This window comes from Chaetura pelagica, unplaced genomic scaffold, assembly GCF_000747805.2.
Source record: "Chaetura pelagica isolate M959 unplaced genomic scaffold, ChaPel_1.0 scaffold361, whole genome shotgun sequence".
NCBI lineage: Eukaryota > Metazoa > Chordata > Aves > Apodiformes > Apodidae > Chaetura > Chaetura pelagica.
In genome coordinates this window covers 196,763-210,504 of record NW_009952363.1, presented here as the reverse complement: position 1 = coordinate 210,504, position 13,742 = coordinate 196,763, and the positions used below count along the sequence as shown (strand labels likewise).

General features: G+C 38.9%; 1 protein-coding gene across 1 annotated transcript in view; it reads right to left on the bottom strand.

Annotated features, from left to right (window-relative positions):
- The window catches only part of CDK5RAP2 (CDK5 regulatory subunit associated protein 2), an 81,495-nt gene that overhangs the window by 52,986 nt on the left and 14,767 nt on the right, over positions 1–13,742 (bottom strand). The window contains exons 10-12 of the mRNA XM_010007947.1: positions 12,552–12,770; positions 6,930–7,100; positions 5,619–5,792 (exon numbers count right to left, since the gene is read on the bottom strand). Of these exons, the coding sequence (XP_010006249.1) occupies positions 5,619–5,792; positions 6,930–7,100; positions 12,552–12,770 (564 nt within the window). The remainder of the gene's footprint in view (positions 1–5,618; positions 5,793–6,929; positions 7,101–12,551; positions 12,771–13,742) is intronic.

The following is a 13,742-nucleotide window of genomic DNA, read 5'->3' as shown; positions in this document are numbered from 1 at the left end:
TCAGCAGGAGGCAAGAAATGCAGCTATTTAAAGGAGTATTTGCTTGCACTTATGACATAAGTAAGTTTTCTCAGATGAGAAAATAACTGGGATATCTATAGCAAATTCAGATGCATTCATGTCAGACTGTGCCTCTGAGAAGAAGAGTAGGCCTTGTTGCTTCTCTGTTTTCTTTTGCAGAAGCACAAAAACCTGTGCCCCAGCTAAGGGGGAATGCTATGGCTCTAGGATGACACAGTAACTCCAGAGAGCAAGAATGAAAAATAAATCCATTTTCTCCATATTACAACCTCAGGACTGGAAACTAAACTCTCAAGAGATACTAAATCATTAGTGAACAGATCATTAACAAGGAAGAAATCTACACCGAGGAGTTTTAAGCAGCTGTTATTACTCCAATTGCAATTCTTAAGGAAGGAACTGTAACAAAAATTCAGCTCAGGTAGAATCTCGTTAATTCACACTAATGATGCAAAGACTCTGCTAATTTGAAAAATTCAGTATTCTGCAAAGTAAACAGCACAAAAGCAAGGACAACTGTTGTTTACTTTTAATTATTTACATTCGTACCTCCCAGCATGCTAGCAAATACATTAAATAATCTTTTGCAAGTGTAATCAAGTTTTGATCAAATTACTCCCGTTAAGGTAATTTGCATGTCAGCTCTTACTGCAGAAAGAGCAGCTTCTACCACCTGATGCTACAGATTCTTTGGAGAAGTGACCTTGCCTCTGTACACCTTTGGCTCACCCGCCATCATTCACCTGCCATCACCTGCTAGATGTATTCTAGCAAAAGTTTCCAGGTTGTAGTGCAATTTTGACATTAAATATTGTCCTGTTTATGAAGTGCAAAACACTGAGCTTCAAGTTTGTTATCTGGATGAGCAGAGGAGCAGCACGTGGCAACAGCTTCTGCTGAGTGCAGAGAAACACAGAGATGAAGGTGGGTGACCCAGAGTCCATTAATAACAAAAAAAATCTCACCAAAAAAAACACCTGTGCAAAAATGTACATCTTACAGCCTGAATTAAGGAGTCTCCTCCAAGTGCTGGAATCCCAGCCTTTCAAGAACAGTCACTGAACACAAAACACACAGACTGCAATTTAACTTGGGAAAAGTTTGATCACGATGGCACTGATCGGTGATGTCGAAAGCAACAGGGAGAAATTAATCTTTGCCTTCATTTCGTCAGTTAACAGTCTGTTAAAAGTTCTAGTGAACTTCTCCATATGCCTGATACAATCCTTGCAATTATCACTGAAGACACTACAGAACTATATCCTAATTAAAAGCTCTTTCTGAAGCACTAGCAAGGGGTTGTCATTCTGAAGAGTTTACGGCACAGAAATTAGATCACAGTTGTCACCAATTGTTCGGGGTCTATCGCTGCTTTATTAACAAAGCAGTGTTATACTCAGAACCATGCTCTCATTTCCTAGGTTTCTTTTAGAATTCACATTTTAATTTAGTTCTACATTTGCACCAAAATCTCACTAAGCTCATGAAATCCTCCCAATTATTTTTTGTGTGTGTGCATAATGGGAGACATGCGCCATTTCTCAATTCCAAATGTCACAGGCTACACACAGATTAATAAATTCTAAATTCAACTAGCTAGGTAGAGGTTAGCAGAATTATGAAGAAGTGTTCTTGATTTTTCACAATCTTTCATGAATAAGGATGAGAAGATACAGCATGTACATCTCTTTTTTTTCTTTTTTACATTATCACTGTCATTTCTAAATAAAGCGTAGGAGTGAATTATTCCAATCAACTCCCCAATGGTACACAAAACATAAGGCAGCTCTGTAACTTAAATACACCATAATGCTGTGGGAGTTAATGAAACATTAAACCTCTTGACACATGGTGTGAGGGAAAATGTGTTAGAGGAGATAGCTGCAAGACATCCAGGACCATATTGCAGGGAAAGATTTATATTCCCGTGAAAGGAGGCAATCTAATATATTAAAGTCTATATTTAAGTCTGAAATACTATTGCTAAGCAGCAGCAGTGGAAAACATAACTTATTTTCATTAAAGGTTTCTCAAATAGTAAGCAATGAAAGTAAAAGGTTTATACCTCCACAATAAATTACTTATTGGCAAAGTCACAGAAGATCCCATTGCCTGGCTGAATACTTGCTTGCTTACAACCAACATCAGGATCATTTCAAAATCTCTGAAGGTTGAAGGATGAATGATTGAGAGGTGGCCATAACCTACACCTCATCACTGATTCACTCATCCATCCATCCATCCACCCACGAGTACCAGAATTCAGTCATTTCTTCTAACACTGCAGTAGTCTTTTCTAACACTGCACAGACTACTATAAATGAAACCCTCACTAGTGAGATTAAAATGGTTCTGGGCCACTGAGTCATATATCTAAAGACAAAAATTACTATAGCAAAAGACTTGGTTGGTGACTTTTAGAAGATGTCATCTGAACCACAGAAAATGTCACAAAGCTGATGGCTCTGAGGAACTTGGAGCCCTTCTTGGTGACACATGAGGCAAGAGCAGTGGATTATATACAGGTCTCCAAATATCACCTCATCAGGCTAACTCCTTTAAGATTAAATTTCTGCTAGTATGGAAATGGTGAAACTCACCAACCACATGCATCCCCATCACCAGACCATGCTCAGTGTCACAGGTAAAAAGTAGCACGTTTAAAGTGTGTGAAGACAGGGATATCGACAAAAAATGATTGCAGTTTTCAGCTATAAACTCATGCCATTAAATCAGAAATTGAACTACCACCCTGTTGATGTCTTCACATCAATTTCAAGAGACTAAAAGGACCAACCACAGGGCACTGATCACTATTTAATAGGACACTTGTACAAAACAAAAAGTCAACTACATCACTTCCCATGACCAGGACTCAGCCATAATGTGCAGACTGCAGCCCCTTCAGCAGCCCTGCAACATCCACACCAGCCCCTATTCCCATGACACCCACCAACTGTGGTGCTCCAGCTGCATCAGGAACTTCCAGGCATTAACTGGAATTCCTCCAGCTCCTGCAGATCAGATATCACAACTGTATGCACACAATATTCCTCAGGTCCTCGACTGCATTGACTCTAAAAACAGAAGTAATTCTGACCAAAGTCAACTAACGTGATGATGATACACAGGCTTGTGCCTGCAGTTCCTTCTCCACCCTCAAGGGGTATATAAGCTTCCCCTCCCAACACCGAACACCACAGAAAGGCTACATTACAGCAAATCCACAAGTTGTATTTTTTTCCACTTAGGGAAATCAATTTAGAACAAAAACTCCTATTCCTGGGGCCCTGCAGTACATGCTGGGTACAAGATTCCACGTGCAACACTACAGGACACAGAAGCACAGCTCAAGGACTGAGCAAGAGCCACTCCTCAAATTTGCTGCTTTTCTCAGTAATAAAATGAGAATCAAAGAAAGAATGAGAAAGGAGTAAAAATCTGTGTTAGGAATATATTTACCTAATAATTGCTCCAACAAAAAATAAGTATAGGAGTATTGGTTGTGAAAGAAGAGCATTAAGCACAAAAACAATTCAAGTTTCTAAAAGTATATTAAGTCCACTGCACTTCAAAATTCTTTGGCTGCAAAATGTATTTCATTCCAAGAATTCAGATACCAGAGTCAGCAGTTGCATGACTAACCTAATTATCAGTGCCCTTGCACAATCTCTCCCTAGCCCATGACAGTGGCTCAAGAATCCAAACTCTAATTAGAAACTGTCATTTATCTTCCCTGGCCTGGCCAAGGCACCCAGCAGAGCTTTGGATGTTGGTTGCTTTAAAATTTATCATTACATTAAAATAAAGTTAAAAGCTATGATGAAAGAGAGAAAGTTCTGCATCTCTCAATTCAGTTTCTTCAACTTTAAAGATCAGTGAGGCTGCAAGAGCCTGGTTTCTGTGCTCTCTGGTGGGGAGGATCCAGCTGTGCGTTTGTTGAGAGTTGGTGCAGCACTGCAAAGTCATCAAAGAGGCCAAGGCAGCCAATGAGGGCAGAGCTCTGGCTAATCTGTGTCCAAAAAGTTATGATTAATATGCCAAAGTGGGTTCTTACAGGAGATATCTTATACAAAGGCTGAGCTGAGAGGACAATGGGCTGTGATTAGGTATTGTTCCCACTCACAAAGTGAACCAGCCTTAGAGAATAGCTGGTGATGAGGGGGTGGGCACTGGCTGGTGCTGTGAGTGGCTTGTTCTCTCTCCTGGTTATACACCTGCACTGCAAGTGGGGTGCAGAGAGGAAAGCTACTGTTTGATTTTCATTAATGCTGTATGATTTTATATCACTCTTAGGTCCCTTTGTGACACAAGTTACATGCATGCACTGCAGTTTGTTCTACAGAGGTCGAGTTTCTACCCAGCCTTTCAGACTATTTTTCCTGCACCTCTCTTCACACACACTTGGATACACCCTGGCAAGCAGGGATGCAGCTCCTTCACTCTGAGCTTATCCTAACCCCTGACTCCACCTGTGTTTGCATCTACCTTGTTTAATAACAGTGCCCATCACACACTGAGCATCTCATCACTTGTGTGTTCAGAATGTCACACAAGACAGAGAATTCACTTTTCCTTTGCCATGGACTCATCTTATTTTAAATTTCCTTGAGAAAACTTCATTAATGACTGATATAAGAGAAATAAAGTAGCTTTCTCCATCCTTAGTACATACTAGTCCAGTTCTGTTACTTTGCCTGATGCTTTTGGAGACCTGAACATACTAGGCTGCAAACAATGCAAAAGGAGACAAAAAATGTACCTTCAAAAGCAGCTTGCTTGTTCAATAATCTGTACATAATAATACAAAGTGCACTGATGGAGTCAACAAGGGATTTGAAAACTTCTTAACTGCACCTTTTTCTTTTTGCCAGCACATAAGGGAGTGGTGAAGGGGGAAGGAACTAACTCTATACTTTAAGACTGAATTTTTATCTGATTTCAGATACTAACAAGTCTTTTCAATTTATGGCATCAAATAAATACAGTGGGCATATATTGTTCCTCTTTTAAAATATATATCTACTTCTGTACTATTTCCTTTCTTCTTTGCTTTAAAATAATTTTCTTCTTGCCCTAGACATATCTGCACTCCTACCTATATTTTTTATCCTCACACTCCATTTATCACCTGTGGTCACCAGCTCTGTGCAATCTTTCCCCTTATCCATCAGAAAGACACAAACTCTCTCTGCACCTCTCTTCAGAAACACAGATACCCTCCCACTCAGGGAAATATGTCAACCATTAATGACCACAAAACTCTACCTCTTCATGGTAGGCAAAGCCTTTCACACACTTTCTGAGAGGAAAGAATTCAGTGATAGCATTTAAACTCATCAGAGTACAAGACTATGTTACTCCTACAATGCCACATCAAAACCACCATAATCATACAAATCATATGACACAATTAATAGTCACTCTTTGTCTTCTAAATAACACAAAACATTTTGATATGGTACTGATATGAAAAACAGCCCCTTGCTACATGGGTGAATTACAACATATGAGCACACACCTTTGAAGCCAAAGTCAAAATTCTCTTCAATTTGAAGTGAAGGTATTTACCTGCAAATTATTTAAGAAAAACTCACCTCTAACTCTCTGACTATCTTGATGATTGATTGTTGAGACTGCACAGCACATTTTTCCTTTACTAAACCTTCATTTTTTAGTTCAAGTTCTTCATTAGCTCTTAGAAGGTTCTTGTACTTATTCAGGAGCTCCTGCAATTCTGCATCTTTTTCTTTAACTGTTCCATCAAGTTTCTAACAAAACAAAACAAGGAGACAGTTTGACAGATTTTACTCTATTTTTATATTGTAAAATAGAGAAACAAACAAAATTGAAGAGAATATCCAAGGATGATCTAGCACATATTCTTTACACACCTTGCAAAATTAGAGCTCAATTTAACATACTAGAAGCAAAACAAAACAAAATCAAATAAACAGAAGCTTTCTCCAGCTATCCAATCATAGAATGGTTTGGGTTGGAAAGGACCTTAAAGATCATCCAGTTCCAACCCCTGCATGGTCAGGGACACCTCCCACCAGCCCAGGTTGCTCCAAGCCCCATCCAACCTGCCCTTCAACACTTCCAAGGATGGGGCAGCCACAGCTTCCCTGGACAACATGGGCCAGGTCTCACCACCCTCACACTAAGAATTTCCTCCTAATGTCTCAACTAAATCTCCCCTCTTCCAGTTTTAATCCATTCCCCCTTGTCCTATCACTCCCTGCCTTTGTCCCAAGTCCCTTCCCAGCTTTTCTGGAGCCCCTTCAGGCACTGGAAGGTGCTCTAAGGTCTCCCTGGAGCCTTCTCTTCTCCAGGCTGAACAACCCAAGATGTCAAGACATGCACCTTGGTCTCCAGGTACTAAGCAACCTTAACTATTACCCTTTGCATTGATGGTTGAATACCATGAGTACTCCTCAGGATTATTATCTCCAGCTATAAAAACCTGAGCAGGGGTCTGTTAGCACTCAGCTCCCTTCTTACTTAAGTCATTCTCAATGGGCTCCAAAACACACAAAAATCCCCTACAATAGGTAAAATATTTTAGTATCTACACCAACATCTAAGCTAGTGTTTCTACACAATAAACTGAAAATCATGGGCTCTTCAGAGCTTTTAAATTATCTTACCACAACAGTAAAAATTCTACCTAAGTATTAGTAAAGCTTTCTTCTCCTGCTGTCCACATGTTTCATAAAACCTTAACAAGAAATCATGCTGAATGCCACAGACTCTGTAGCTTCGTCTGTTCTGCAAATGCAGTGTTATAAAAACTGAAGGATTGTCATCAAAATCAACAGCAAACACAAATGTGATTTTGGAAGAATTCCTCATACAAAAACCACATGTTAACTTTCCATTTTCCATTTCAACTGAAGTCCACCCACCTGCAGCAACAGATCCTTTTGACTAACACTGTCTGTCAGCCGCCTGATAACTAGTTCTTGGCTCTGCAACTTCTGGTTGCTTTCACTCAAAAGAATATTGTAATGATGTTCCACTGCTTTTTCTTTTTCAGTCATTTCACCATGTAATTTCTCTAGTTGATTTCTAAGGTCCTAAAAAAAAAAAAAGAAAGAAACTGAGTATTTAGCAAATCAACTTCAAAAAAAGTTTAGGATTAACTACCCATCTTATTAGCCTAACTTTTCATTGCTCCTCATATCACTGAATAGCCTGGAGAATGTATTTAAGGCAGTATCTGTCTCTTAGCATCAATGATCAGGTGTCAGCATTGCCTTCTACTAATCTAGGTTCTTATTGTTTCAGTGCTTTTTATACAAGAATGACTGGACTCCAAGGAGAGAACATCATGCACCTCACTGCTGTCAGAATGAACACCCAATTGTGAGTCAGTTTACCCCCTTGCTAGAAATAGCAGAAAATTAGTTACGGGTGATTCAGCTTCTCATTTGCTCTTTTTCTCGTCACACCGTGAAAATTCTTGCACTAAAACTGTAATATTAGTTACTTTTGCACCAAACATAAGGTCAGAAATCTTCAAATATTTTCTTTTCACAAGAGCACAAACTTCAAAGGATCAATGACATCAGGCTAATTATTAGAAGTTGTAAACTTGATGTTGATTCTGGCTGTTCTTTCCTTCCTGCAGCCCCAAGATGAGTTGCATCAGCTCCATATCTTAGTTCCCCATCAGAGAAACATATCCTTTTTGTCCTTTTTGCTGCTAAACCACAGAAACAATCTCTTTCCATAGCCTTATGCAGCAGCAAGTCCAAAGGGCTCTGAGATCTGTTAGGCTCAACATGGGACTCCTGCAATGTCACAAGCAGTATCTCCTACTTTGCAGGTCACACACTAAATGCACACCACAATTCCAGCTTTTTCCTCTGCATTCCCATAGATCCTTGAAAAATCCACCATCTGGAAATTCAGCCACCTACAGGGTTTAAAAGGTTGACCAGCTGATATAGCCTTGGGTTCCAAGCAACAGCACAAAACAATTCCTACTCCTCACATTTCCCCATGAACTGTGACAATCACTAAATCAGTGGAAAAGGACAGGAAATTATTGGCATGTAATTAATAGTCAGGTCCCAGTTACAGAGTGGAAAATGAGCACAGGGCAGGAGAAACATCCATCAAGTGGCTTCTCTGTCCTTCCACCTTCCCTCCCATCACTGCTCACCTCAGACTTTTCTGCTGATTTGTTGGAAGTTTCAGCACTACCAACTGAAGGAGCCACAGTTTGCATAAGCACAAGCCTAATTTTATAACCTTTTACTCTGCAAAAAGATCTAGAGCATGGACTGCACAGATTGTGTGGGGAAAAAAAAAAAAAAAGAGAGAAGTAGGACTTTGTTATAAAGTTGCAAGTTGTCTAAAATGAAACAAAACTTAGTGAAGACTTTACCTAAGCCTGTCTCCAGACTCACAGCACCAGGTACCAGCTGCCATCTTAAAATAAGTTGCTAAAAAAGGCTCATTTCTGAAGTAGCATAAGCCTTTTAAATAGTCTGCACATATAGCAGTCACTTATAAACTTTACACCTACCTCCACTGGGATTTAAGATGCAATAGTAGTTGTTTATTCTAAGTATAAAGAAACAGTACTAGTAACACTCTAATTGCAATCTCTTTACAAACTCTTTTATATCCTTTTCTTGACTAAATTACCTTGCTTCATGCAGGTTCACATCAAATCCTTCACATAATTTTACTACTTCAGTGTTTTACTTCTGTTTATTTTGCACATTAAATACAAATTGTCATTTACAATGACTTTTGGTTTACTTGGTTAATTTTAGCTTCATTACCAGGAGTGAGCTAAGAATTCCCTAATAGGTCCCAAAAAAACCTCAAATGTTATTCAGTTTCAAAGAATGATTAAGCTTAGGCCTTCAGTTCTACAAACTAATACAGATACTTTTTTCAGGACCAAAGGAAATCCTTGCTTCACCAAGAAAGCAAAGAACTGCAGAATTAGGTCCAAGTTTTATCTATATATACCCAAACTCTCAAGTATGTTTCTATTTCTTATTAACTATAAAGTGCAGTGTAGCACAGCTCTTCTGGAAGGAGTGTAAGGTCTGATAACTATAAAATCTTTTGGCTTCAAGTTTTGGAGCTCTTCAACCTGTTCATGCACAACATGTCAACTGGAAATACCAACTGCAGTGTTATGACTTGCACTGCATTGCAAAGTTGACTCCTTGGCTTTCTATTCTTACATTAGTTTTGTACTATCACTGAGAGGGTCTAAGTGAATACATTACATGTTGGGCAACTAAACTTCAATGGAACACTTTGGACCTGTCCTATAACTTCAAGTGACCAATACTCTGTGACTTCTCTTGATGAAAACCATGAATAGCTTTGACAAGATGAGAGATGCATAGAGAAGATGCTGCTGCAATAACAGAACTATAACCCCTACTAGATAATCTCAGCCACCTTGGTCTGCAACACCTATCAGGTAGAAAAAAACATGCTTCTGCCTTCAAAGCAACACAAATATCATGGCTAGGTTTGTGGGAAGAGGGGGACTGACAAGGCATACAATCAAGGAAACATAAAGCCTGCAAGGGACTTGGTATTTTTTAATACTTTGCCTCTCATATTTCAGACCCAGAGTTTCCTAAAACCTTTCCAAAACAAGCTAGAGGAGATTGAAAATTATCTTCTTTGCATGAGCTAGAATTCTGAAACACACAAAACTATCCATCACTAGAGCAGGTTGCTTGAACTCATTGACCACCCAAATTGTCTGGGAGAAAAATCTATTGGTTTCTATACATTTAGTTGCAAGGATAATATAGTACCTACAGTGCTGGGAGCATAAACTTGGCAATTCCCTCTGCTGACATTTTTCCCAAGAGACTTTCCTATGATTAATGATAGTTGAACTGAGAAAAATGAATGTGAAACACTATAATATAGAAGACTGGAGCAGATGTCTCCCCCTCCTTGTCAAATGGAAAACAGGTTGGTGAATAATTAAGTCATGAAGCTCCAAAACCTCCCTCTCAGGCTAAACTACAGGTAGGAAGACTAAATAATAAATTCTGCCTAATGAGCTATTCTGCATTTCCCCAACCAACTGATCAAATATGAATACCTAGTAAATATACTTTAATTGTCTACATTGAGGCCTGGAGAGAGAATGGATACTTGAAGTGTTCAATCATGTAAATTGGAACTAACTCTTTGATCAAGAATCTGTTAGAGACACAGTAACATGGTGGACGAAAGCAACATTAAGGATGGGTTGATATTTATTCCTCATCAATCATATGTAAGAATATATGCCCAAAGTTTGTTTCAAAGAGCTTAAAGTAATGCTGAGCTACTGCCTAACAGCAGCTTCTGAAAAACACAGAACTGAAAGAGTTTTTGCTTTTAAAGTTGGCCTAGTAAAAAAGGCAGGACACCTGCCCACCCTGAGACTGGGACACAGCTCAACAACATCTACACTCATTGCTGCAGAAAAGTCCTAATACTGGGCATAGCCTGTGATCAGCTCACATGTAGAGGACTTAATTACCTTAGTTTAACTTACTTGCTTCCATAGCAGGACAGTAAAGTCCAAATAATCTCAACAAGATGGGTTTACAACTGGGCAGAAGGACTTTTTCTGGATCTCTAGTTTGGGGGATTTTTTAAAAATTGATATATGCAAAAATTGGGATTATCCCAATTATAGTGTGTGAAAAGTCATTGAACATTTTCCTGTGAGTGAAGAGCTAAAATAGCAGCTCATTGCACATTGAGGGCACTTTCCACATTCTTGCTAGTTTTATTCAACCAGAATAGAAACACTGATAAATAGGTATCTCAGAGCATAAATAGAACAGAATTTTTTAAGCCTGTCTCATAAAAAGTTTGCATCAGATCACTGAAGTGGTTTTCTATTTGTCAAAGAGCAAAATATCACAGCATGGTTTTTTCCTCCCACACATCCACTTCTTAATGGGCAACATTTCACAGGCAATGTTGCCATACCCAAATGTACTAGCAGCTCTGAAATGGAAGCAGCTGTTCTGCAAGGAGTAGGAAATAGGTTAAGGATATAATTTTTATAAGACTGCTCATCTTTTGGCACAAATGCTTTTCCCCAAGGAGTTAGGAGTCAAATAGGCTTCTGTCACACAAGTAACTTTGAATCTCCTGGTAACTCCCTACTCAGTCCTTTTTTTTTCCTGGTTTTCCTCTACAGAGTTATATTCTAGCTCCCCTGAAAGATGAAAAAAATAGTTCTGAATAGAGAAGACAGTTAAATATAAAAATACTTTAAATCAATAAAATATGTTCTTTGTGGCTCTTTTACTGACAGGAGTGATCTGTTCTCTCTCTTCTTAACCTTAACCCCCTGAAGAAATTTCAAAGCACACCAAAGATAGAGACTTTGTGACGGCAGCCCAACCACCGTTGACAAATCAACCAAAAATGCAACTCAAATTGGGGGCAGCAGACAGGGAGGACAAGTTATTTGTTTGCAGGTGAAGAGAGCCCTCTACTGGTTTTAAGTGATATTGCAGGAAGAGCAATTTCCACATACACCTGCTTTATTAAAGTCCTTCTTTAATAATTGAACCGAAGCATCCACTAAATAAAGACAAGCTCATTTAATCTCTTAGGTAATTTAATATAGCAGGAGACTAAACCCTAACTGAGGAGGACCAGCCTTTTTGCATGCAGACAGGAGTCTACTTGTTATGCAAATGCTGCTCCAAGGAAGCAACAGTGAGAAGACTTGAGAAAAATCCATGTGACAAGACCTACAGGTGAGAAGTATGTTTTATGTCACTCAGCAGAAGCTGAATCCTTTTTTTTTTTTTCTTTTTCAAAAGGAAAAATAAATCTGATAATTCCAATTGCAGCATGAGCTGTGTGTGCTAGAAGCAGAAGTGTTTATCTCAACACCTCCAGCTAGGTAAAAAAGGCAGAATATGAAGCCAGCAAAATGAATGAACAGATACAGCACATCTTTATGTTCAAGTGGGATCAAGTAACTGTGCCTCAGGAATTTTACAAGCAGAAAGTCTCCAATATACAGCCTTTACACTGACCCTCCTATGACAGCAAAACAAAACTGACGTTGGGCTTAAGGCTGCAACAGCTGGCTATTTGCTGTCATCCTGCATTAGAACTTCAAGTTTGATTAAAGAAGTGTAATTAAAGTATAGACACTTGACAAGACAAATACAGCAACAATATAAGATGTACATTGTGCATGTTCAGATTCTGCCATCAGAAAAACTGAAACCAATAGCAACTATTAACCATTTACAAAGGCTAATGATTTTTCCTAGGACCTAATAAGACTAATTAAGACTGTCAAGATGATATTTATTTTAAAATATTCTTCTGTGTAGACTAGGTGGCTGAAACTTTCCCCAGTTTCCTTGGCCACATTCTTTTGAACACCAGCTTTTGGTAAAATTTCCAAAAATACTAAAATTCAAAAATATAACTCTTAGAAAGTAACATGCAAGGAGTGATGAAGGAGTTTAAAACTTTATGAAATAAAGGAAAAGAGTGATAATAACATTAATGGTTTTGTCACTTCTGCTTTTCTGTAGCTGTGCCTCATCCAGCTCCTTCTCCATTTTCTCTCTTTCCAAATTCAAATCATTTAGCTCTTGATCGGTCCTTTTAATCCTCCTCTGTAGCCTCCGATTCTCAGCATCCTTTGTAAGGTTTTCTGAACGCAGCTCTGCTAAGAGAGTCTCTTTTTCCATCAAGAGAGCTTGATAATCCTCAGCACCCTGAAACACAAAGCAACATCCAAGTTCTATCAGGGTATTTTGCAGAGACTGGAAGTCCTGACTCCTGTTGTGTCCAAATCCACTCCCCCACACCTCTTCAAAATGATGGTGCAAAAATACAGTGAAGTGACAATTACTCTCACAACAAGGAAAATGTTACATTGAAAGTCTTCTCAACTAATGCAACACAGCTTCCAATGAGATCCAGAGCAGGTTAACAAAGTTCTGGATAACTAAATTAGATAAACATTGACCTGTAAAGGAGTCTGCAGTGCAAATGAGGCCATATTAATTATTGTTGTTGCTGTTATTATTACTTCCCAAAACTCTTATTTCATAAAGCTTTCTACTTTTGGCTCAGCTTGAATCCAGACTAGGTCATGTAGTTATCAAGGAGCATATTTTCTGTGTGAAATAGCAATTGTGATCTGTGTTCTCCCCATCCCAAACTGTTACAAACAGGCCCTCCTTGAGGTTCACAAGAAAGGTGAGAGCAGCAGTGAGTTGGGCAGCAGGATCTACTCACAGAACTGCCTCCAACCCAACTTTGTAGCTACTTGGCAGAGTAATGAGGAGAAAGGCTTGCTCTGTCACCCCCCGTGCCACATGGATTCTGTGGACAGGAGGGATTAGTTGCACAGGTTTTAAACCTAAAACTTTTCAAAAATAATCAAGCTCACATGAAAATGAAAGGGTTAAAAATCAGAGTAATATTTCAAAGCAGGATTTCCACGGCATAACAAGGCAAATATAAGCTAGAGATTCACACACAGGCCAAAATGACCTGATGAAGCAGGATGTTCTCTTCTCAATAGAGCACACTTAAAATACGGGCTTAAGTGAAATAAATTACTTTAGAAGGAAAGGAGGTGCTCTTTGAGAACCAAACATTATTACTCCATTAGACTCTGAAATAAAAAGCTCTAGGGGTGTGTGCTTTGGAGGCAAACTATCAACCTGTTCCATTCCTGC